Source organism: Nicotiana tabacum, chromosome 22 (genome assembly GCF_000715075.1).
Source record: "Nicotiana tabacum cultivar K326 chromosome 22, ASM71507v2, whole genome shotgun sequence".
Lineage (NCBI taxonomy): Eukaryota > Viridiplantae > Streptophyta > Magnoliopsida > Solanales > Solanaceae > Nicotiana > Nicotiana tabacum.
The window spans coordinates 56,451,461-56,478,003 of NC_134101.1; the positions used below are offsets into that span (position 1 = coordinate 56,451,461).

Genomic DNA, 26,543 nt, shown 5'->3' on the forward strand with positions numbered 1-26,543 from the left:
TGAATGGATTTTTACAAAATCCTTAACCTCTTTAAATAAGGCAAAAACCAGTATGGGGGTACAATTATTTGAGGTATAGCGCCTTAAATATGGGCGCTATATCCAGTTAAATTATTGTTATGTCAGTTAAGCCCAGAAGAATTATTGGTGGGCCCACATAATATATATAGCGTTGTACATTAGGGCTTTATATTTGTATAATAGTGTATATGAGTATATAAACATATCTTATACAATATTATACACTTTTATACACCTTTATACAAGCGTCTGTAGACGAACTTCTTCCATGATTTTCAGTTACAATTCTTGTTCAAAATAAGTCCAAATCTCCATTAAATGACTTCAAATTTTATATACAACCTTCTTATACTATTTCTAACAAGTCTAAATAACACCCACTCCAAATTTCTCATAAAATCAAATTCGAAATTTAAAATTAAAAATCTAATTTTTGCCATCCAAATAGATTTAGTTTGTTGAACTAATATTTGAGTTGCAGATACTGATTCGAAAATTAATTTAAAACCTTGAGCAATCTTTTTTTTAAATTAAATAGTAATTTTGAGAACCTATTGGAGTTGGATGTTGAATCTTAGCCTATTATTTTTGGGCTAGTTGGTTATAAATTGAAATGTGGGCTATAAAATTAAAAAGTAGGGACCCAAGTTGTTCTTATGTGAAATTTTTCCTTTTTTTTCATACATTTTGATTATTTGAGTCCAAAAAAATCACATTTTAATTTCGGATTCATAAAACTATTGTTGGATGAGTCTCGCCCAAAATAAAACTTCTCATCTAATCCCAAAACATTCCAAATGCATTAATATCTTGTATCGCCCCCCTCGTCCGCTTCACATTATCATAAAGAAGAGACGTGGTCATTTAACCAGATGATGACTGATGACTCCCATCCACTCATTCCTTCAATCATAACACCCCTCAACCCCCTTCCCCCTCCCCCCCATCCCACAGTAAAAGAATCCAATATCCAGTCCCCCAGTCTCTCTAAAATCTAGAATCCCATATCCTCCAAACTTACCTTTTCTATATTTGAAAGTTATACTTTCCTTTTTACTATTTAACTCGTACCGATACGCACTGGAAATATTTAATGCAATATCAGTAACATGTTATACAATCATAATTGCCTTAACTTCTAATTATTTTATGTAATATCATAGATTCTTTTATGCTCTCTGTGTAATAAAGTTAGTAAACACTTTCTTTATATAGCGTATAAATATTACACTCTTTTATAAAAAGTAGTTACAATAAACTCTTTATTTTGTTGTGATTCTGTTCATTTTTACTTGTCTATTATACTAAACATATACTTTCACTTTTATTTATTCATTTTAGCAAATCAAGAAAAAGATAAAAAAAATTTTCCGTTTTACCCTTATCATTAACCGTTCATTCCCCAAATTATTTCTCATGACTTTTTGAAATGGTATTATTTATTAGGGGTAAATTTATAAAATACATGCTCCATTTATTTTTTTCTAAAAGGAGTATAAAATCAAAAGTGGACAATTAAAAGTAAAAAAAATGAGTATTGTAGTTAAAGTTGGTCGTCTCCGCTTTTGCGTACTCCATTAATTGATACTACGTAAGTACGAATAGATATGCATGACAACAATACCACATATATACCACTATGGATCTCGTACTCCCACTACTTCCTTCACTCACTTCTCATCCTTCATTCCAATCCTCCCCTCCCCCTTCCCCACCCCACCCCACCCACACCCCAAGTTGCATAACCCTAGGGGCAGATGTAGTGTTGATTACGAACTCATCTGTATATTAAGAAATTCAAAATATTTATAAATATTAATTTGATAGTGAACTTCGTTAATACTATAATATTAATTTAAAATTTGTAGAAATTCATAAACTTTAGTATTTTTATAGAAATTCGTAAATTTTAAATTCTGGATCCGCACAACTTTGCTCCAATACCGACCAGACCAATTCCATCCTATCCATCTCTTCACTCTAATATGTGTTGTTTTGTACCCTTGCTTTCATTCATCTCCCTAAAATCATACCCATATTTATCATCCCTCCTTACTAGGTTTTTCTTCCCTTTACACTTTTTTCTTTCCTGTCTTTGTGAACTTTATCTTTCAGCTTTTTCTATAGTTTAATACTAACAAACACTACATATGTTCATATTTCTTGATTTGGACACTTCAATTCTAACTCATCTTCTTCTTCTTTAGCTTCTTTCTTGATTCTATTTTTCCTTGAACCCTTGATCTACCTCGTCGATCCGCGATTCCCGGCCAAAAACCTTAAAAGGACAAAACGAAAAAATGTCTCTAGACATAACATATTCGCCTTCCTCGGAACGTGTTTGCTATGTCCACTGCAACTTCTGCAACACCATGCTCGCGGTACACTTGTCATTTTTCTTTCATTTCTTGAAATATTTTGTTCCTCTCCTCAATTTTACAACCTTGTAAAAATTTACCATGCATGCTGGCCAAATATTTAGATCAAATCATGAGGAAAAAAACTCCATTTTCTAAGCTCATGTAGATAATGATAATAATATATAGTTCAGATCCTTTTCTGGAATTTATTTTTATGTGAAGGCAAACCTTGTGAGAATTTACAAAATTATATATATGGTGAAATGAAGTCTTTTTTTGAGTGCAAGGGCTAGAAAAGTGTTATAGGGTTGGAGAGAATTTGCTTGAAAGTGGAGTATATAATTGCATATTTTATGTTATTCTTCTACTAATTGAAACCAAGTTTTCCTTGTTTCCTTTTCTGGGGGTCTTCTCTTCAGTTGGAAAGTTTAAACTAGGAAGTTAATGGAATGGAATATGAACTGAGATCCAGTTTATTCCAAAACCTGAGTATGAATTACTGATTATTCACTTTACTTTGACTATAAAGCAAGTTTTTCTATTTTCAGCAGATGCATATATAGGACTTGATCCCTATAACAATAAGTAGGGCTCCAACTAAATACTTCACTATTTAACAAGTTAGTTACTCGTACAAAGATATAATTGGATTTGCTTACTAATTGGTTAACGTTTCCTTTTAATTCTTCAATTTATGCTCCTCTTTTAATTTCCCTTAGGTTCGTACTTCTGGGCTGATCATAAATAATTGTGTACTCTAATCTTCGATGCCATTAAATTCGTTTCCTGAATATAAAACAGTAAAGATCATGTGGGGTGGGGTTTTTTCCTTCAGTCTATCGTACTATTCATTTGTCCATTGGATAATACTCAACTCAAAACATATCTTTTTCTTCTCATTAATCTACTTTAGTTTCTGTGAAAAACAGATTGATAGAAAGAGTTCTCTTATTATTCTTCTTCCTATCTTAGGCTAGTTAGATAAACCCTTTCGATTTGGGCATATACAATGAGTAGTTATTCCGCTTGAAAAGAACTAATGTATGCATTACGGTATATAAACTGTCTACGTCGCGCTCCTTGGGTGAGGTTCTTTCGTTGATTCTATGTGAACGAGGAATGTTTTGTGCACCGGAGTTACTCTCGCCTTCTTACATTTGAAAAGAAATATGAAGAGGGTAGTGTGTCATCTTTTTATTTTTTTAAAAAAAGGAAGTTTAATTGCCTCTTAGTCATTATGGAATTCATGATAGTTTCTGTTCTCGTCATGTCATTGTCTTTGTTCAGTACTCTCTCTTTTCTCACTTTTCTGGTGACTGAGCAAAGGTCAGAAAAAGTCAAGAGCACCGAAAGGAAAAGGAAAGAAAAGGAAGAGAGTCCAAGAGGTTCCTTTAAAAGAAGATCCTTATAGTTATAACCCATTTAAGGAATGGGAGTTGTAGAGTCTAATATCTTAGCCTTTTAGTAACAGTTGTAGTACTAATTTTAGTAGTAGGAGAGAGATGGATATGTGAGCCTTTGTGTTTTTGCACTGTGAAAGCTACACTAACAAAATACACCATTTTATTGTAAACTCCATTCTTTGAAGTCTTAGCTATTAGAAAAATAAACTAGATTCATCTCAAACATATGGATTTTCTAGTTCATGCATGTGTTTGGGAAAAGGGAGTTTAATAGAAATTAATATGACATTAGACTAGGTATATATATATGTTAAGAAAATACGTAAAAGTCTTCAGTATTAATATGTATTGTTGTCAGGTTAGCGTTCCATGCAACAGCATGATGACAATAGTAACAGTAAGGTGTGGACACTGTGCAAATTTGCTTTCTGTTAATATTGGATCTTTGCTTCAGTCTCTCCCCCTTCAAGATCTACAGGTATATATACATATATACTACTAGTAGTAGTTAGTCCATAATCTTTTTAGTGTTTGTGTTCTCTTTCATTTGGTTCTTTCCTTGGATGGTCAAACAAGAATGTGGAAATAGTGCTTTTTACTTATATTCTACTCCCTCTGTCTTATTTTGTGATGTATTTTTGACTTTGCACTAAATTTAAGATAAGAAGAAATTATTTTGAAACTTATAGTTAACAAATCCGGGATGGTTAATCTAGGATGAAACAACCAAATGAAAATAGTGTCTTCCAACACCAAATACATGTATTATATTTTTAATACAATAAACCATACATCTATTTAAAAAAGTATATTTGCTAAATAATTTCATTATTATTCAATTTCCGTATTGTAATCATAATCACAGTATATCGTGTTTTCAAACCAAACAACCACTAAAGAGTTTAACTTGTATACACTGATCGTGTGAAGAATTGTTACAATATTAGGTCACATTTACCTATTAAAATAGGTAACCTACCTTATTTTTAAGATTATAAATTCTGATTTTACAAGGAGTTACCTGGATTATGACCTGTTTTACACCATTAGTGCATATAGACAAGGGAAGCAACATTCTACAACAAGTCAAATTAAGTAGTATAAAGGTATTATAGTCAGTGTATAAATGAAATCCATTTAGTTTGAATATGGTTTAGTCCCTAGTTTCACATCTTCTGTTTTCTTCCTTAACGAGGCCAGCCTTTGATACTCTACTTGATTATAAATACATGCAAATTACATAAACTAGTAAATCATCAGTACTTTACTGTCATTAATTAGTCTATCTTTCTTGAATTAATCTTTTGTTTTTTGGGGTAAGGGAGGGAAGGGAAGTGTCATATTAATTAATGCTCATATATATATATATGGCTCTGATCTCATTTACTTGAAAGAAGCAGCAGAGACAACAGTCGTCAATTATTGAAGATGCTAGTAAAGCTTGTGGGTCATCCTCTTCTACCAATTATCACAGATTTTCTGCCATTGCTACTACTCCTGAAGATGATCAACCTAGAACCATGCCTATACGCCGTAAGCTCTCTTTCTCTCTCTCAATTTCTTTTGATCTTATGTTATATATATATTTCCTGTGTTTGCCTTGCCGCGCCAATGTAACCCACCAACATATTTACCTACCAGCATAGTCAGATCCAGGATTTAATATTTATGGGTTCCTGCAACAATCTCGAATAAATTTTCAATAGTAACTGGGTTCACATTCAAACATTTATAGATATTTAGTAAATTTTTCGAACACATTTACGCTGTTTGAACAAAAACTATTGGGTTCACGTGAATTCGTAGTTCGCAAGCCCTTGCCTACCGGACATTATTAAATCTCACTGTATTTTGATGATAAGATTCCTAACTAAGTGAGACTTGATTAGAATGCATGTCTTGTCCTACCGTTGGAATTGATATGACGAAAGTCACAGAGACAGACACCTAGCTTAGTAGTAGTACTCTTTGTTTTGTAATATGAACGGAATACCCCCATTCTGATATTTTTCTTAAAGGATGCTACACTTATCTCTCACTAGTTATCTAAAGGAATCCGAGAGAGCTTAATTAAAGGGTTTTGGATTATTCCATCCATAACCTTAAAGTTTCGGATTCTTTCACAGTTGTCAATATAAAAAAAAGAGTTTCTAGGTGTGTATTGTTATCAAAACTCTCCTTCCGTCCCAATTTATTTGATGCATTTCGGATTTTGAGTGTCACATGAGTTTTTCTTTAATTTGATCACGATTTTCTTTTGTATGCCTTCTAAAATATTTTAAATTATTAAGTATTATGACTTGTAGTAGTACTTTTGAGGTAGCTTTCAAATATATATATTTTATTTCAAAATAGTTAAAGATTTTATATCTGAATTCATAGTGAAATTTGCTTGAAATCTGAAATACATAAAATAAATTGGGATCAGATGGAGTAGAAGGTTCATACTTCATAGTAGTAGTAATTTAATGTAATATGTAGGAGTACAGTTTTTATTTTATTTAATAGGAGTTCGTGGAAATAAATCTGAATATGAGTATGAGTTTTAAACCTACCCTTTCTTTGTCTTACAAAATTATGCGCAAGTTTACCTTCACGATAGGGGACCAAAATCAATTTAACTTCAAAGAAGAGCAGTTTATACATCTTAAGAATTCTGTACAAATAGAAAGGCCACTTGTCATGTTGTGAATTGGGATGATCAGTACCATGACAAATTTACTAAAGGGGAGTGCCTGAAGTGAACTATCTGCTTTAATTTACTTAGGATCTGAAGTTGATTGTGACATTACTCTTCTATCCAACTTATCATTAATAAGTATATTGAAACATTGGTTAAGTACTTCTGTATTATTTGCTGCACCCCTTTTTCTCTTAGGTCTTTTCTTGGAATAAATAGGTTTAGAGCTCAACATTTCTTGGAATCTTGGAGTATATCGTAGTTTTACCTAAACCATACCTTTTTTAATTTTAATTTTATAAAGGACCATTATATTGGTGGAGGTTAGGCCATGACTCCTTGGCCCTTGCTGTTTATAGCTTAACATTAATAACAATAATTACGTTTCAATCCGAAATAAATTGGGTCAGCTATATATATGCATGCCGGAGTCAAAGAGTTAAATATATATAGCCTGAAGGCTTGTTGCGGTGTGCAATTTACATTATATTTAGACAAGTGACTATGAAATTACGTAACTCCATTTAAAAATCATGTTGCAGCACCAGAGAAAAGACAACGTGTTCCTTCCGCCTACAACAGATTTATCAAGTAAGTTCAATTATTATTTTAATTACTGTAGTATGTAGTGTACGTAAGATGTGTGTTTGCTTATGTATATATATCTATATATGATGCTGTATATTCAATGTGTAGAGAGGAGATCCAAAGGATAAAGGCCAGCAATCCTGATATTAGTCACCGTGAAGCTTTTAGCACTGCTGCCAAAAATGTAAGCCGTAGCATAAAAGATAAGTATATAGATTTTCTGTGACTGATCAGAATTAGAAATAATTATTTCAATTTAAAGTAACTTTTGCTATGTGGATAAGTTTAGTCGTATGAAGATATAGAATGAAATGATAAACACTGCATGCATGTAATATATATATATATATATATATATATATATATATATATATATATATATATATATATATATATATATATATATATATATATATATATATAAAATCAATATACAGGTGCAAAGTGTTTTATTAGTTAGACAAATCAATGCTAAAAAATCTTGGGATACTTCTCTTGCTCTTCTTTCTAGCTTATCTGTTACCTTTGTGAAGATATGGTTTAGTTGAGGAAAATAGTAGAACCCTGTACAAGTTTCAGCTAACTATTCAAGTTTTTAATAAAAAATACTCCAGCTTGAAAAAGGCAAATTTAAAAAAAAAAATTAACCTTACTATGTGGATTTTTAGGTTTTCCACAAGGACAAACAGAAGAGGCACTAAATAGAAAACAGTGACTAAAGCTTTATCTATCTCAAGATTTTACCTTTTGGAATTTACACTATTTTGCAGTGGGCACATTTCCCTCACATCCACTTTGGACTAAAGCTGGAGGGCAACAAACAAGCCAAATTGGATCATGCAGTTGCAGGAGAGGGTCCTCAGAAATCTATTGGTCTCTATTAAGATCTAAATTATGATGACAAATAGTAGTATACTTGGAAATAAAGAAGAATTTTATATCTACAAATATATAGGTGAGATAATCTCTCCAAACTAATAATCTTTCATTTTGTTTTCTTTTTTCAGAATGATCCCTTCTAGGGCTTGGATTCTTTGTTTATTTTTTCGTTGCTTTAATTTTGTGTTTTGAACAACATATATATGTTGTAATATGTAACTAGCTTTTATGATTATTACAATGATACACGCTTTATGTTTATAACTCTTTTCAATTGTTTGTGTGAGCACACTTAATATTTTCTTTTTAATCTTGACTTTTAGTTTCAATTAGTTGAACAACGATTAATTGTGCTGCAGTGAGAGTATCTCTCATTGATTTGTTCAGGAGAATAAAAGGTAACGCACGTTAGTGTTAACTGGGGATCTATCAAAAAATAATGATAGAAAATCCCACTACTGTTAGAATGTAACCGAGTCTAATCGGGTATTTGGGGTTCATACGTGTAGTAGATATAATTACTACATAAATTGTACCTACGATAATGTTTAAATTTTTAGATATGAAATGGTCACGTGATTTAATGTGGTTTTACATCAAATATAAATTATGGTTTCAAGTCCTATATATATAATACTTTTTTCTATGTAGTTTTGAAATATATAAATTTTGTTTTTAAAAATGTCAAAATTAATAACTTTCACCCTATATATTACATAAAGTGAAATAAAGGGAATACTAAAATATATTCGAAGGTATCAAAAAATATACGTTGTTGGAAAGATACCAAAGCACGTTCACCAAGTTAGCACCAAGTCACTATACCCCTTTCATTTTGAAGGGTGGTACTTATTTCTTAACCAATTTGGCTTTCCTGAAATAAACATTACAACCAGTAAATTGAGGTACATATATAGAGCATACGAGTGACCTTTTTAATTTTTATTTTTAATCATCTGTTATACGAAATCCACATATTTGACTAATTCGAATAACGACGATTAGAGTTACCAAGGAAATTAAAGTAAAATGTTTTCTGTCGAAAGGTGGGGGTTGAAACGGAGTTGATAGTAACAGTTGAGGTGTTCATCAGTCACAATCAGAGAGGAGGACAGAAAATTAACAAATCAAGAAATGGGGACCAATAAAACACCAAATTTGATAGCACTGATAAACAAATGAAAACCTCTATTGTTAAATCACGTTTCTTCAGCACAAACACAAACACAAACCAAACGTACTACAGCAGCTTTAAACGAAAGATATTATTGTTTGGTTTTATGGCAGCAATAGTCATGCACGCTACTACTTCCAAATATGGTATGAATGAAAGAGAAAACTCAGTTAAAATTTTTGAAGATATGTGATTGCGTGTCACAACAAATTGCTTATAAAACACATTTGTGGATGTGTATCTCTCTGTGTATTTTGTTTCTCTAGGGATCTAAGAGTAATTTTTTGTGGAGGTTTTCATTATTATGTCATGCGTATGAGATATTGCGAATAGTCAGATAAATATCTTTTTTGTATGACAGACAGTGACCTTGCGCGTAGCTCGACCCATTCCATAGATACCCGTCACCTCTTACTAGCAACAGATATTAGGTAATTAACTTTATCCATCAAGGTTTGAACAAATAAAAATAAATCACCTAGTATTTTTGTTTTCGCTAAAATTTGAACAAGAAACCTCATGGTTCTCACTCATTTCATTGACCACTAAACATGTCCTTGAGTGTTAATCAAATAAATATTTATAATTTATTTTAAACTATAAATTTAAATTTTTTAATTTTTTATTAAACATCGTGTCTAGTCAAAATATACTAATATATAAAATGGGACGAAGGGAGTAATATTCTATAATTTATTATGTTAGTCCTGATTCTTCCACTTTAAAATAATTCAGCAATAGAATTTTGAGCCAAAGAAGACTGTACCCCGTATAAAATAAAAATGTGTCTTAATGCAAAAACCATGCTCCACTAACAACAGTAAAAATATGAAATAGAAATTCTAAACTTTTGGATGTGACATTCATGGCCAAGATCTATCGTGATCAAATAACCCTAGCCATATTCAACAAATAATGAAATGATACCAATAAACCTTGTCGTGGAATAGATAATATTTCTTTGCTTCGCCTTTAATTTAAGAATTCAAGTTCGAATTCTAAGAGTAATAAAAATTCAATAGAAAATATTTTTCTCTTTTAATATAGGAACTTATGTCGTATGAAACTGAATTAATCTGGTCTCATGCAAAAACAAATCTAAGTAAAAATAAAGTGGTAATTAGTATTTGACCGTCGGGGGTTTAGGGAGATATAGCACCCTTCCTAGAAGGTGGTTATATTCCTAAGTGCTCTCTAGGTATATTGAAAAGTTAGTTGTTAATGGTAATTTCACAGTTATTATTATAAAAAATAAAAAAAAATGAAGTGACCACGTACTATAGAGTGTCAATGACTTCTAACGAATGGACACAATCATGAACCGGCCTCAACTAACTTTTACAGTATTTCTTTATCAAGGGTTAAACTGTCAAAAGTTGCACTCCCTTTTAACCAAGAATTTAAGGACCCATTCGGCCATAGATTTTGTCAAAAAAAAATCAAATTTTTTTTGGCAAATACATCTTTGTTTATAAATTTTATCTATATTTTGGCAAATTCCAAAAATTCAAAACTCAAATCCCAAAACCAGCTCCCAAAATATTACAATTATATTTTTAAAAAATTGCTCCAAACTTTTGTATTTTATAAAAGAGCCCACCATTAATATTTTGTAATAATGATGCTTCGTCTTCTCGGCCATCTGATAGTGTATTATGTAGTTCATTATAAAAATGATAATTTTGTACCAAATTTATTTATGTTCAGGACTATGGTTTGTGATAATGATAATGAATATTATTGATGAAGGTACTATTGGGTATTTGTGATAGTTTTTAGAATTTGTGGTATAAGTCATGTTTCATGTTTTTTTTCAAAAAACAAAGTCAAATATGTTTTGAAAACTGATGTCCAAAACACATTTTCATCTTCAAACCAAACCTCACCTAAAGAACTTGTATGCGTGGAAATTTTAATTTTTATGGTTTAGTATTATTTAGATGTAGACTTTTACCTAAAAAAATCAAGTAGATAGAAATAATCATCTATTTAATTTATGTGAAGCAACAACATAAAAAATATTATACTACCAACGTAAAAAGGCAAGTTTAGTGCATAAAGTATCTCGCATTCACCCTGGGTCTAGGGAAGGGCCGTACCCGGAGGAGTGTGATGTAAACAATCTATCTAATGCTATTTTCATGGCTCGAACTCGTGACCTATAGAACATATGAAAATAATTTTACTGTTGTTTCAAGGCTCCTTCTAACTACCGAGGTATATTATAAAAGGATTATTTTCATATTACTTCCCTCATTTGCTGCACACTAGTTATATGTAGTTCTTTTTTAGATAAAAAATATTTTACAATATCTGTATATATAATAGAAAATAAGGCAAGTTATCGGGCTTCTACCTGTTAAATACACTTTTGTAAATTTCTTAAATTATTTGTTTTTCCTTAAAGGTGACACGGTGTTTTTAGTCTTCTCTTATTATATGAATGAAGTTGCTTGTGAAAGTGTTTTTAAAGGTTTGGCATTAAGCCTACAAAAGAATCTGTAATGTCAAATCATGTAGTAGTTGGTATTTTGGAAGTTAGTGAGGGGAAATACTCAGTGTGTAAAAGATAGGTGGTTTTCTGGCCTATACTTGCTTTGATTTCATTTACTCTCTGCGCATTTACTCAGCAGTAATCTGTCATGTCAACACACAAATCGAAACTCCGAACCTGTTTTTTTTGCTGCAGCCAATAGTGTTAACTTTATAAAGACAGTGGAAACCCAAAGGAGTAGCTGGTTTTTCTAATCCTTTTTCCATTTGTCCACTTCATTTTTTTTTGCTGTTTTTTAATCAGAGTTTTTCATTATCCTCAGTTTCTCTTTACTACTTTACTACTGATATCAGGCAACAATTCATTTTCTTTTCTATCATAATATACTCCCTCGTTCAATTTTAGTTGTCAAATATTTTAAAAATAAATTATCATTTTCACTTGTTACTTTTCACATATAAAAAAAATTCTGTTTTGTACTTCGCATTAATTACTTATTTCAAATCTATTAAGACTATACACCAATTAATATGAATATCATGGTAAATTATACACTTTATTTATTATTTCTTAAGAGGTGTGTAAATTTAATAATGGACAAGTAAAGGTGAACGACGAGAGTAACCTTTTTATCTTCAAATCGGAGTTGAAATAAATAAATTTAATGGTAGTGTTAGGTTTTCGAAACCTTTTAATTTCCTAGAAAAAACTAAAGAGGATCATATTTGCTCGTGTACTAGAAGAAGATTAATGACCCTACCGTTATACTTTTGTCTCTAATTACCCTCACCCATAAAAAAACTTGAATTCAGCTTAAAAGTTACACGTGGCCATTTTCTCTAAACTTAATTGTAGTGTTTGGTTATGATTAGGTTTTCGAGAACTATTAATTTCCAAGAAAATGAAAAAGGATCATATTTTAAATTTTGCCCAGGATTGATCAAGAACATTTGGAACTTACAATCTGTCATTACGATAAAACTTAACTGCTTTGAACTCGCATTGCCCAATAAAAAAAACCTTAATCATTTGAAGGAAAGATTTAATTTACTCATCATTACCCAAAATGGCTGCTTTGTAGAGGAATATTTGAAGAAAGAATAATAAAAATTACATTCTAAAGTCACGAAAATTAGATGCGTAGATCAATGTCACCAAAATCAATGAGAAGGCAATGAATCATTCTCCTTCTGCCGTTAATTTTCTAATATTTCCTCTTCTCAATTTGTTTATTCTGTCGCTGAAGAAAATCAGAATGGGAGCAACTAGCAAGTGTTCTTTTATTTATTATCTTCCTCTTATATTGATCATAAGAACCATGAGTGTTTCCAATAATATACGCTTTTTGTGCGAGCAAACTTGCTTATATTACCAGCTTTCTTGAACTCTTCTCCCATTTGCCCACTTCATTTCTTTGCTTTTTTCATTCAGAATTGTAAAAATAACGCTCCAATCCCCAATGACGTTCAAGATTCGATTTCCATTTGTTAGTGTCACTTACAGAAACTAAAAGAGCAGCCCGATGCACTAATTAAGCCTTCCGCTATATGCGGGGTCCAGGAAAAGGCCGTACCATAAGAATTTATTGTATAAAGTGTTACCCTGCATTCCTGCAAGAGGTTGTTTTCACGGCTCAAACCCGTGACCTCACGGTCACATGGCTCCCGCTTCCGATTGTTGAGAATTTCCTTCACCCTTAATCAAAGGTCTTAAGATCGAAATCTGAGAATAGATAACCTTTCAATAAGGAGCACCACCGATACCCCCTTAAGTGGCTTATCCACCGTGAATCCAAAGTAAGATTAGTGAATTAATTCCGAACAAAAAAGATAAGTTTGCAAGATTGTTGTTTGTATATGTAATCAATCCTAAGGAGAAGAACAAAATTAAGGAGGGGATCCCACATGCATGTTACGTAATTAATATCAAGACGGACGGTGGTCCAAACTATTTAAAAGACAGCCGAGAAAAATAAAGATTTTGTAGTGCCTTTTGGGGTTTCCTATTATAGTATAGACCCACCAGATATAGAAGATAATTAATTTAGATTTAATGACGTTCAACAAGCACCGCCAGTATAGCTTGGGTTTAGTTTCTTTCCCAATAAGGCTAAACCCTTACTCATAACCAAGATTAAGCACCAATAACAATAATGTACACCTATATACACATACATATTCACTTGTCTCTACATAATATACTTTCAATTCCCTCTTTCCAAATAATCTATACCTGTTTTTCACTTATGTTTCATGTTTTTTTTCCAAAGGATTAGTAATTAAAGCTCCATAAAAAGTTATAATTAAACTCATATTTACATTTCATTTATTTTTTCTTTCTGCTCTAACTGAACATTAGATAGGACTCAATCAAAGTACAATATAAGCAACAGTTTCTCAGGCCTCTTGGATCTTAACTCACCATCAAGAAGCTTGCTTTCTCACATTACTAGTATAAACCATATGTTTTTAAAGGTGAAAATGGAAGTTAGAAACCCAAAGTATAATATACAGTGAAAATTATCACCAGAATTGATAAATGAAATTAATATAATTTCTATCAAGTAATGTTCAATAATTCATCTCAGAAAACACCTTATCATTTTGTCCTCTCCTCAAAACTATAATTACAGCCAGTGCATAAGCAATTTCTGTTCCAGGCTATTTTCTGATCTGCTAAGGACGATAAAGGAAATTATCTTCTATAAAAAAACAGCTATGTAAGTAAAAACCTTAATTTCTTTCCCTCTTCGCTACGATGCTACATAATCCTTATCACCACTCCACTAGATTCTTTTTGACCCAACATTACAACTAAACTAGGTGATGCGAAGGTCAAAGAATGCTCTCATCAATGCTATTCCTGTAAGGCTTGAGAAAAGATAAATCAAGCCTTGATGTTTAGTACTGTAACAACTATCATCTAATGTTAGATTTCTTCAACTCGTCTATAAAATAGAACATAGGCGGCCGAGGTTTTGAGCTTGTCCTGGCTGATGGAATACACATGGCTGTCATCGAAGTCATACCACCGATCAGCACCTTGCTAGATTATTAGAAGAAGAAAAACACAAAGTTAGAATATCTGGATTAAACTAGGAAGACTGTAAAAGTCTGAATATTTGACCTTCTTGCATATTCTTCATGATGAAGAAATAAAAAAAATGAAGACGCATGACCAAAGTTAAATATATAATAGATGCACATGTGTGCAATATGTGATTAATTTAGATGCAGATGATGCATTGGAACTAAAAAATACATCAAAGGAACACTCACTACGAACAATAAGAATAAGACCAATAGAGGAAATTTCTATATTTGCCCTTGGAGGTAGGTTTCAGTGACCGCCCACCACCCACCCTTCTCCCCAAGTACTGATCTTAAGATGCCATTTTTATCAGGTATAAAAGAATCCTATTTACCATAGAATAGAAACAAAACCAAGAAAAAGAAGCAAGGTAATCCAAGTCGCAGCACCACTTACATGAACAAACGCAGTGTAGTGACCCCCTCCCATGCTTCCATAATGGTTGCTAATTGCATAAAGCATATACCGATAGGAAGATTTGCCATCCTTGTAGGCCAAATATGAGGATAAATCAAGATCATGAGTTGGGAAGTCAACATACGTCTCCAACTTGTTCTTCAGAAACCGGTTGTACGAGAACCTCTTCAGGTGGATGACCAGAATCTCCGGCAGTCTCCAAAGATCCAACTTTTTAGTAGCTTGGCGATGCTGCTTGCATGCAGGGCAGTACCTAATGTTGGATATAAGACAAAGAAAGTTAGGCAGATTATATTCATACTTCCCAAGCGAATGACACAAATAAATGATTAGATGATAAGATAGAATACTAGAAACATTTCATGAAAGAAGTCTTTCCTCCCATGAGTGGCCCCAGGTAAATAGCTGAATATTATTATCTCAATTACTGTCTGTAGTTGCTATGAATATACAAGAAACAAAGAGCAACACATAAAGCATTTCAGAAGCACAATGTGCAGAAAATCAATAGGTGCTACATAAGATCATCAGATGCTGTCATTGTTTCTTTAACATAACTGAACTAGAAGTTGGAAGGATACTACTCATGCCATGTTGCAAAGTCAAGGTCCAATTTGGTTGAGGGGAGGCTAATAAGAATGGTTTATCCACAATAAGCAATCACGACGCGGTGGAAAATATTGACAGAAATGAAATAAAATGGTATAATTGGAAAAATACAATTATGTAATTACAAAAGTTGAGGGTTTATAATATTAGCACAAACCAAAGAAGAAGCAAAAAGGGAAGCATTACGAGAAATTTCATATGTTATGAATACATAGCTTGCATATGAATGGTGTACAATCACAGAAGTGAGGGAGTTGCATACTTACCACATATCTTCTGGCCCTAGAGGCTCTTCCTTCAGAAATGCCTCAAGACATTTATACAGAGAGACAGATTCTTGTGGTCTTTTGGCAAAAAAACCAGATTTAAAAACTTCTGGCAGTGAGCTGAAAAGGCCTGTATTGTACTGTTCAAGAATTTTAGGTGACCAACTTACAAGTACATTTAACCGTCCAGAGATATCTGTGGACTGTAATGGCTCATTCATTACAATCTCGGAGCCTTTAAAGGTTGCCTTATCATCTGATAGGTAAAATTGAAATTCCATGTCTAAAGGTTCGGCAGTATCTTCTTCAGCAATGCTTTCTGGAACCCCGTTTACTATTGAGTTGCCAGGTTCCATGTCTGTGATGACTTCTGAATCTGTACATGCTTCAGTAGCACTTCTATCACAGTTAAGATTATCTGCTTGGGCTGTATTGTGGACTAAGAATGGTGTAAGTATCTGTAGATAAAGACTACGGATATCAGATCCTGTAAGAACTCTACTATGCGCGGCAAGCGGAATGCCAAATGTCTTCATGTTTGAGGTCAGCTTTCCGTATATATAATGCCTGCACATGCAGTCTTCATAAGATTGCTAGAATGGAAGAGGAAATCAAGAAGGAAATGATATTTTGCCAAAATAAATATCAGCCATCTCATTTAATGAGTCAAGGACCACTATGAGAATCTTTCAATGGATCAAAAGTTAAACTAAACATAATCAGCAAACAAAACAGCATGAAATTCCATATCATATACAGCTTCAGCAGTAAGATGCATGGAAGAAGCAATAGTTTCATGATTGTCCAAATAATCTAGAAGGATCACACACATCATCTGAACTACATGTTGCTCGACGAACCATGCATAACAATGATTTGTAATGTATTCAAGTGAAGCGAATTGAGACTGAGGATGCTCAACAGTACTAAATAAACCACCTCACATTTTTACTTTATACAAGATAGAAGTATATGACAACTAACAGCCTACTCTATTAACTAACTGGAGTTGTGTCGATCATGAATTAATCACCCGATCTCCATAAAGCAAACTAATAGACTGAGATATTACTACATATGTCATCTGCGAAAATATTTTGTCAATTCTTTTAAGCAATGTAGTCATCAAGTACGCCCACATCCAAACCCTGCCATGATTAAGAGTGATGATGTGGAAGCACCACCCTTGGAGTACTTTTTCCCCCAACTTATTACTTATGAAACATAGCTGTGCATGCAAGACACATCTGAGTAATGGCTAGTAATGTTTGATGAACTTTAAAGCAAAAAAAGATAATGCCCAAATTATGAAGTCAAGACATACTCATCAATCTGTTGATGCGTAAACACAACCAAGGGGGCTTCTTCAGTACCCTTGTGCAACCGATAAGCAACAAGTCGGTCACCATCTCTTATTAAGGATAATGAATCGGCTGGCTCCTCAAGATAACGTATAATGCGGTTGTTGTATATCTGTAACATTAAATGGAGTAAGAGCTGGAAATACAACAACAACAACCCAGCAAGAGCTGGAAATAAAATTTTGGAAATAGGAAAAAGGACTCTACTTGACTATCCAATACACAGTATGTAATAAGTTCTATTTAGGAAACAATAAAGCAACAACTTGAAATCCATAACCATTTCTCATCACTGGAAATTCTGCACTTTACCTCAGCCACCAAAAGGGTCTCATCAGCGTCCAAAGAGCATGCAGTGCTTAAAGCACGAATAAGATCTTCAAGTCTTCCATCCTTGGAAACAGTGATTGTAAAGGCAGATATCTGAATATCACTGCCATTTTTTATAACTGTGACAGTCATTGACCTCATAGATGTAGATGGAAGAGGCAGTGACAAATACATGAAAGGATCAAACATGATGGAGACCTTTTTGCAAACAGGACAGACCAATGTGGAACGATATTGACCCTGCAACAATCGAGATAAGCTCTGAGAAGCAAGACTAGAAAAGAAACTTGTATAAATGTGCAGAAAAAGGGAGTCAGATGAAGTAAACTTTTAAATCCTCCTAAAAGTCATAGACAAATCACGACCTGCTAGGAAACATGTACTATGTACATGGTTTCTAAAGTGAAATTTCAAAATTTACGACATCTAATGATAGACATGGCTAAGAGTCAACTTTATTAATGCAAAAAATTACAGAATAAAAAAACTAAAAAAAATGACAAGCTATCATCAATTGGTGGTATTCGAAATTATCTTAGAATTGCAGAGCTTTATCTCACAGATGATTGGCCAAAGAGGAATTTAGAAATTACATACCGCCATAGACTACATAACACATAAAAAGACCAATTACTTCCAAACACACCTATAGAGTGCACAAATGTCAGAAACATTCACAATGTTCAAGGTTTTCACATAATTCTTTTTCTTTTTTGATAAGGTAGGTTCAAGTTTTTATATAATTAAACTTGTAAACTATGGAAGAACAAAAATTTAACTTTCTTATGGAGATTAAAGGCTGGAATATTCTTCTTCTTTTAGGAAATTTCAGTAAAACTCAAAAAGACATCAAAGATAAAATGCGGAGACCATATAGAGAAAACAGGGAGCACTACAAATAAAACTAATTTGTTTTAAAATAAACCTGAATCCAAAATTCAGCTCTTAGTTCAGGACTGCATTCTAGGAAAATAGTATGTCAGTTGTTAACAAATAGTACTCCCACTATTCCGAATTATTGAACCAAGTTGGTTATCGGATTGATTTGAAAGGGACGACTAATTCAATTTCCATTACTTATGGTAAGAGTTGAATTCAATTTCCATTACTTACAATTTCTTTTGAGTAAGGTAAGAAATCTTATTGATGAAAAAGGCAGAGAATCTAGACAAAAATATCTGAGAAATTTGAAGCAAGCTTTAGGAACACTGGTTAAACTTCCCCAAACAGTTGGGGTATAATTACTCTCTCATCCTAGAACAACTCTCGCAGCACAAATACAGTAGAGTTCAGATATTTTTAAAAAATATGCCACTTCATTCTTCTTGCTTTTTCAAGTCAATGTTGAAATGAGATCAATAATTCACATTTGCCTGTGAGAGACGAGAGACCACTGAGTGCCGGTGATATCAAATGTTTCCTACTTCTAGTGAGATACAAGAGACCATCGGATGTTACTCACCTGGCAAACGTCCACTATGATGGAATCATTACGAGCCAGATGATTATTCCAGTATTCATCAGCAATTTCTTCATCTGGACGATCATCTCCATCCTTAGCTTCAACATAAGGTTTATTCTTGACACGGTTCAAATCTTCGTGGAGTCCATCCAATAGAAAAGCTAGGAGCTCCTGCAGATATAAATAGGAGAATTAGATGTCAAAAGATGCCCACAAAATGAGAGGACAGAAAAGAGAGCGTTAATAAGTGACCTAAAACTGGGAAACTAAATCCAACAGGAAGGACTGAAAGGACCTGAGAATCATGCTGATTAAAGCCGCTGAATTGAGGAGCAAAATGAGCAAGCTTTAATTTGAATGTTCTAGGTGCCACAGGAGTCGCTCCAGGAGCCCATAATTTCTTCAAAAGGTCACCAAAAGCAGATGCAATTTCACCCTGAAAGAATTTAAAGAGAGGAACTTAGACAATAAAATATGTAAGGAGACAGATTAGAACACAATGTTTGATTGGGATGAGATGAGGTGGAAGGAGGAGGAAAAGTAAAAGAGGTAAAGTTTATTCCCCTTGTTTGGTACGAAACAAAAAGTGGAGATATTGAATACCCTCCGAGTCAATTTTCTCAACCCCTACTAAATTGAATGGAACGGATAAGCATATCGTTTTCTTTTGTCCGGGCTAACAAAACAATTGGAGGTAAATAAAGAATTCCTCACCTGGAGAGTAATCAAATGAATTTCTCTTTTTCTTTTACTTTTCCAACCACATATAATGTAGAATAGGTTAAGGGATGTCAACATTGACTTATTCAGAGAGAACTGAAGAAAACATCTAAAGCAGCACGTAATGATCTTGAAATATTCAAGATTGCTTACATTCATTCCCAAAGGGTTATCATGATTTATTTCTCTCTTGTAGTCCCCGAGAAAGTAATCAACAAGCTTTGGCGTATGTGCAAGGCACTGAAGAGCACTGTTCATGAAACAGGTGTTCCCTAGGTTTTGCAATCCAGTCAAGCCCAAGGTACCAGCTTCACATGGACCTCCAGAAAATGATGAAGAACTGCTCCTAGTGAGATTAGAGGTTATACCACTGCCAGTACCATTCATCAGAAAAGAAGAACCATTAGGGTATTGCATTGACATCTCATCTTTTTTCACTTTATTTTTAACAGAATCTGATAACCCATAGACCTGCAACTCCAAGAGCATCTGCAAGCAAAAACATAAGAGGACAAAATAAGAAGTTTGTCCAAATCATTTCTTGCTTACAAGCGGTGCGAACCATTAAACACTAAATTCTAGAGTTAATTCAAGAGTCAGTAATAAGACTATAAGGCAACCCATAACCAGCAAAATGCCTTCAACAGTAAAGGTTTACCTTGCTCTCAGTTAAATGGTAACCCACAAGGAAAAAAGAAACATAAAACAGATAAAACTTTGGCATCTCTTTCAATTTGTTTCACAGATAAACAGCCTAAGAAAATACAAAAACAATCAATGATGAACCACACCGGTAATAACTGCCACAAATGGAAAAAAACAAAAAACAAAACAGTTGCTCTTTTTGTAATCTTAGATCCAGCTGAAAAACAGCATAACTAAGCTGAATTTACCCGCCTGTTCTCCAAGACGAATGGGTGTATAAGCTGGTCGTTAGACATGACAGTCCCGTTTATTATGTGTTTCTTTTGTCCCAGGGTAATAAAAGAGCTAAAGTTTCTTAGAGTGTACATCATTGAAAGTACAAGGAAAGAGCACATCTACTGCTTATAAATGAATAACTCCAGAACGAACCCTAAAATGAAAGAGAGTCGCATAAAACTGAATTTTGGTGGGCTTAGCATTGTCCATGCTCAAGAAAAAACAACACTTATATAGAAAATGGAGAAAAATCATTGTCTCACTTCATTCCTAGATGAAGTGTTAAGTAAGCATATTCATCACCTCAATCATTATATATCTTTTTACGACACAAACACTAGATAAAGAAATGGAAAAATCTGCTAAAAACACTTAATTAGAAAACAATTAGAAAAAAGCATAACTAAATTATTTCCTTAGTAAAGACAGGAAAAATAGTGAATGCCGCAGAAGCATTGGTCGACTTGTTTATTGGTTAGTCATGAAGTATGACACAGTTGAAAGTACATACATCTTGCTCTGACTGTTTCTGAGAGTCTTTGAGGATCTTATTGTTTTCATCTGAAAAAAACAATGCCGTCTGCCCAGATAAATCCCAAATCCGTAACTGCAGAGAACCAAAATACCATTAATCTCCTGAAAGAGATACCATTGCAATTGATTAACAACAGTATTGAAACTTACGGGTTCTGTATCGACACTAAAAATTCTGCAGGCTCTTTTAAAGCATTCAACTGTATTGTCCTGAATCAAATGTGAGAAGACAAATGTAAAACTAGACTCTAAAGGAAATAAAGCAGCTTAACTGACTCCAAAGCATCGGTGAGGATAGTTAAAAAAAAAAAAAGAACATCGGTGAGGATATTATTGCAAGAAAAAAAAAAAGAAACGTTGTCCACCGCAATATTGCAAATGTTTAACATGCAACAGTTACAAAATACAAACAACATTTTGGAAACTACATTTTTATGTACACAAGCTGAGGCAGTAAACGGACAAGTCAGCAATAACATTGTTAAGAAAAAAAGAGCTCAAATTAACATCAACTTTCGGGTAAATAATAAATATGAAGTAGCATTGAAGGATCATGTATACACAACGAAATATGTAGTAACTCTAAGAGAACTTTGTTCGAATGAGCATCATTCTTTTGGCTTATTTTCACAAGTGATCAAATTATTTCCTATTAGCTTTATGAAAATTAGAACTCTAGCTATTTTACTTCTTCAGACCAGGGTTTGCATGTAACCGCTTGGTACCATTTCCTCTTAGCATTTGGCAGTCAAGAAAGAGAATTTCTCAAAAATAGATAAAGATGGAGGAAGTCAGGGCATCCTTGAGTATATAAAAAAAAGCTAGAACTAATTTCATATCTGATCTAATAAAAAACTAACTTCATCTCCGATGTCTTTCGGCAAGTAAAGACCTCAAATGATATATAGTTCTTCCAAGCTATTAGAGGCAGAATAAATGATTCTGCTAAAACTTTAGATATAAGACAACTTGTTAGTTTTAAATTAAAAGAATAAAACTGTCACATAGTCTACTATGTTATCTCAAAACTAAGTGATTCCCAATTACATAGTTTCTTTCTGCTCCACAAACAGGGGAGGGGTGTCTGGATGAAAATACCGCTTATATTGTTTATTCCTGTCAATACAATTTAACTCTAGATTAATTTACTTTGCTAGAAAGACAATCTAGAGAAAGGAAGCGCTCTTTCTACTATCATTTTCAAAAGACTCGCTTCTCTAGAACTCACTGTGGTCAAAAATTGCTGATGAGCAATTCTGTAATTGGGAAATAGAAGTATTAAATGCTTCAAGTGAATTACATAAATATCAATAGGATTGATATCCTTGTCAACAAATTCATGTAAAGCCAAAAATTACCATGCAAAATTTATCCCACTTTGTCAGCAAAAAGATACGTATCCAGCTAACATACTTGTCCTCTTTTTGCACAACCCAGAACCATAAAAAGCTCTTACTGTTAATATTTAAATATCAAACAAAAATGGAAGCACTTAACAGCTATGCCCATTCCGAGTAATTAATATGAGGATGAGAATAGAGGGCTTCATGCATAACCCTTGTTCTTAAAGTTGATATTTTGGACTTGTCCATCTTAGATCCTTCAGTTTCAACAATAAACAGCAACAACAAAAGTGAAGGATGAAAGATGGCAAAGCAGCTGATGAAAAAGAAAGTCAGCTTCACAAATTGTGGCAAGGTCTGTACCAAAAAGATCACATGTGATTATGCACTCTATGGATATTATGACAGTACAAATCTCATGGGAATTGTAGATGAAACTAGAAATTCCAAAGTTATTATTAACCTTTTTGCTTATCCTGACTCCCAAGGAACTGGTTTCCCGCAAAACAGAAAGCCTCAGCTGTAAAGGATAGACATCTGCAATATCCTCATCTGTAGCTGAAAAGCTTTTTCCATTCTTAGCCGCAGCTTTAGAGTTACTGTGCCTGGATGGAAAGGAGCAATTCCAATCAAACTAATCAGAACTCTATAATCAAAAGATCAACTTTTACATAGTGCCAGATGTATGAAATTAACGTGCTAAATAACATGTTACTAGGATCAAAAGACAAATTCCCTTTCTTAGATGTGCAAAAACACCAAAAAGGAAAGTGAAATAATCAGTTATAAGTTAACACCAATCCCCACCCCCCACACACACAAAAAAAATATATGAAAGAGACAAAGAAAATAAGGAAGCGAATTAATAGATTGAGCTTAGCACTTTAAAGCTGAAAGAATAAACAGTGGTCTTTTTAGAATGAAATCTCAAAATGCTTTAAAAAACGAGCTTCCATATGCATTCACAAGGCATTTAACAATATATATTTATAACTGGGAATTGCCATCGGACTAGCAACAACAATGAAGCCTCGAAAGGCTTGAGGCCTCTTTCATGTGAAATGAAAATGTGAATGGTCTGAAAAGCAGAAGAAACCAAACAACAAATTGCAAGTGGTTGTTGTAACCAGAAGTGAAAAATCAATGTTTTATTTGAAGTCGAGAAAAACACATATGCAAATGGTATCCTCAGAATGCTCAACAACTATGGCGTAAATCTCCGTCAGAAGAGGCTTTATCTAACACACTTCAAGGAATACAAATTGGAAACTGCTCTAAAATACTGACCATTTGAGTGCCTGCAGCCAAATGTCGCCAGGGACCAAAGCATAGTCCCGACCAGATACCCCAACTTCACCATTCTCCTGACTCTGTGATAAAGATTCCTCCTCTCTCCTCAAGTTAAATGCGACGTCTGGGCTAAATATGTTGTTAATGATTTTCATTGGCCCTCCATAAGATGGAGCTGGTGCCGCTGCGTACAAAGTCACTGACTTCCCATCTGATGGTGATGACTCCTGTGCTTCTTTCCACCACCTAGAACACAAACACGCTTTCTTATATAGTACTCTAAACATATACGTGTCTGTGGCACCTGTAATATATGTGTGTGCAACACTTTAACCCTCTACTCGGGAAAACACAGACAAAAAATTCTTACCTAGAGAAGATGCTGCAAAGGGTAACTTTTAACTTCTTTCAATTAACATTTCCATGCTATTTACCCCGTCCTTCCCGCTCAAACATTCTCTCTCTTCTTAACAACCACTAGCAAGTGGAAAGCATCATTTGTGTCATTTTTACCACTCTCCCCTACCACCGCACTAGCCCGCGGAGCACTTCTCCACAGATATGCACTTTTTATAATAATTGCGAGAAACAATATTTGAACTGACAACATAATGCATAATCAATTGATATTTTATCGAGATGGAACATTTTTTAAACAAAAAATTTGATAACCGTGGTGTCCGACCAGCTTGTGTGCACCTCTATTAAGGTTGACAAATTGTAGATGGAACAATTTGTCAGCTTCTTCTAAGGTTTACTAAGTTATTAAACAGGTCCCTATAACCACCACTTTCAGATCTTGCCGGCACTTTGCTATACTACTTCTCCATTGTTAACAACTGATAGCTAGGTGTCTTTTACTTTTATTTAGTTGGCAAAACTATCTATTGTAACTTACCCTGTTAACTTTCTGGACTTTATCAGCTCCTTAGCAATCTAGACCAATGTAATTGAAGCTGATACTCTCTGGCCTAATCTTTCGTAATACTTGCATCTTCTTGATGACATTGGTGAAACTATTTACTTCATCAAAAAAACACAACTGAAAATCCAAGGCCGATACTTTCTTATGCTTAAGCTCACAAAACAAAAATATACAACCCACAACATGATTTGATCCACCGGTTAACAGATAACAAAAACCAACAACATTGATTAAAAACCAACACTAGTTCAATGTACAAAAGCTAATACAATTACCAATCCAAATGGCAACTAATAAAAAAAATAAAAAAACTCACAACACGATTTGATCCAGATAATAAGACTTGATTAAAAAAACTACAACATTCCAATGTAGGGAAGCTAATACAATTACCAATCTAAATGACAAGTAATACAAATAAAAATATAAGTAATTTAAACAAAAAGAAAAAAGAAAAAAAAAACTAGAACTTGTTTCGACTTTCTCGTTATCTCATGGGTTCAGATTCGGGTTTAGCTGAATTGGATCAAACCAAATCATAAAATCAATTGGGAAAGCAAAATCCGAGAATTCAATTCTTTATTTTTATTTATTTTTACTTTTATGTTGATATACATAAACAAACAGTTGCATGAGGAATGGGTCAAAACGGGGAAGTGAGATTTTACCTGTAAGGAACTAAATAAACACGTTGGTCATCGTTTACAGGAGATTCGGGCTGCTGTTGAGGAGAATCCGAGGAATCCTCCGATGGGTTATCCATTTGGACTTGTAGAGAGAGAGAAAAGGTTTTATAGAGAGAGAAAGAAACGGAGTTTTCAGAAATGGCGGAAGAGATTTGCAGCAGAAAAAATGCACATCACTTTTTGGGTGGAAATATAGAGGAATGAGGAAATGGCGGATTTTGCAGAGAAACAAGTGGAGCTTGGATTCAGGGAAAGAGAATATTTATGAAATTATACAGTAAGTAATTAAATGCTTATATATTTACTTATATTGATATACTTAAATCTAATATATATTTGTTAAATTAGTTTTTTTGAATAATACAGTAAGTAATTAAATGCTTATATATTTTCTATTTCTTACTGTTATTATTAATTATATTAAAATACTGAAATCTAATATGAATTTGTTAAGTTAGTTTTCTTGAATAATATAGTAAGTAATTAAATGCTTATATATTTTCTATTTCTTACTGTTATTAATTAAATTAATACTTAAATCTAACATGAATTTATTAAATTAGTTTTCTTGAATAATACAGTAAGTAATTAAATGCTTATATATTTTCTATTTCTTACTGTTATTACTTATATTAATACACTTCATCTAATATAGATTTGTAAAATTACTTTTTTTTAATAATACAGTAAGTAATTAAATGCTTATATATTTTCAATTTCTTACTATTACTAATTAATTAATACTTAAATCTAATATGGGTTTGTTAAATTAGTTTTCTTGAATAATACAGTAAGTAATTAAACGCTTGTATATTTTCTAATTTTTACTGTTATTATATATTCTCTATTTATTATAGTAAGTAATCTAATGTAATTTTGTAAAAAGTAGTTTTTTCTTCTAAAATTAATTAAGAGAGATGGAGAGAAGTAGAGGAGGAAAAGTAATCTAAAAGACAGATCAGATGGATCTTGACTGTGCTCCTTATCTTA

General features: G+C 33.1%; 2 protein-coding genes across 5 annotated transcripts; one reads left to right on the forward strand and one right to left on the reverse strand.

Moving 5' to 3' along the window:
* Positions 1-1,939: 1,939 nt before the first annotated feature.
* Positions 1,940-8,202, forward strand: LOC107783814 (putative axial regulator YABBY 2). Of its 4 annotated transcripts, none has more exons than XM_075244490.1 (6): positions 1,940-2,402; positions 4,143-4,262; positions 5,182-5,317; positions 7,007-7,055; positions 7,161-7,236; positions 7,823-8,202. In XM_075244490.1, exons 1-6 carry the CDS (start codon positions 2,322-2,324, stop codon positions 7,934-7,936), a joined length of 576 nt encoding a protein of 191 aa, XP_075100591.1. In that variant the 5' UTR covers positions 1,940-2,321; the 3' UTR covers positions 7,937-8,202. The 4 variants fall into 4 exon arrangements, with proteins under 4 accessions (XP_075100591.1, XP_075100590.1, XP_075100593.1 ...); XM_075244489.1 differs by having other exon boundaries at positions 1,941-2,402; positions 5,179-5,317; XM_075244492.1 differs by having other exon boundaries at positions 1,941-2,402; positions 5,188-5,317.
* A 5,921-nt stretch (positions 8,203-14,123) lies between these two features.
* Positions 14,124-25,832, reverse strand: LOC107783813 (ubiquitin carboxyl-terminal hydrolase 8). The gene is made up of 13 exons (XM_016604830.2): positions 25,536-25,832; positions 23,940-24,188; positions 23,116-23,257; positions 21,460-21,519; positions 21,287-21,382; positions 20,008-20,343; positions 19,430-19,570; positions 19,135-19,305; positions 17,655-17,912; positions 17,306-17,454; positions 15,982-16,548; positions 15,086-15,359; positions 14,124-14,644 (listed from the first exon to the last, which is right to left on the reverse strand). Exons 1-13 carry the CDS (start codon positions 25,628-25,630, stop codon positions 14,528-14,530), a joined length of 2,655 nt encoding a protein of 884 aa, XP_016460316.1. The 5' UTR covers positions 25,631-25,832; the 3' UTR covers positions 14,124-14,527.
* Positions 25,833-26,543: the final 711 nt, after the last annotated feature.

Coding starts and splice junctions, on each gene's coding strand:
- LOC107783814 (XM_075244489.1), top strand. CDS start 2,322: ATGTCTCTAGACATAACATATTCGCCTTCCTCGGAACGTGTTTGCTAT. Junction 4,263..5,178: donor TCCCCCTTCAAGATCTACAG/GTATATATACAT, acceptor TTTACTTGAAAG/AAGCAGCAGAGACAACAGTC. Junction 5,318..7,006: donor TAGAACCATGCCTATACGCC/GTAAGCTCTCTT, acceptor ATCATGTTGCAG/CACCAGAGAAAAGACAACGT.
- LOC107783813 (XM_016604830.2), bottom strand. CDS start 25,630: ATGGATAACCCATCGGAGGATTCCTCGGATTCTCCTCAACAGCAGCCC. Junction 17,913..19,134: donor TCATAGTGGACGTTTGCCAG/GTGAGTAACATC, acceptor CGATTGTTGCAG/GGTCAATATCGTTCCACATT. Junction 15,360..15,981: donor CTAGGGCCAGAAGATATGTG/GTAAGTATGCAA, acceptor ATCCAACATTAG/GTACTGCCCTGCATGCAAGC.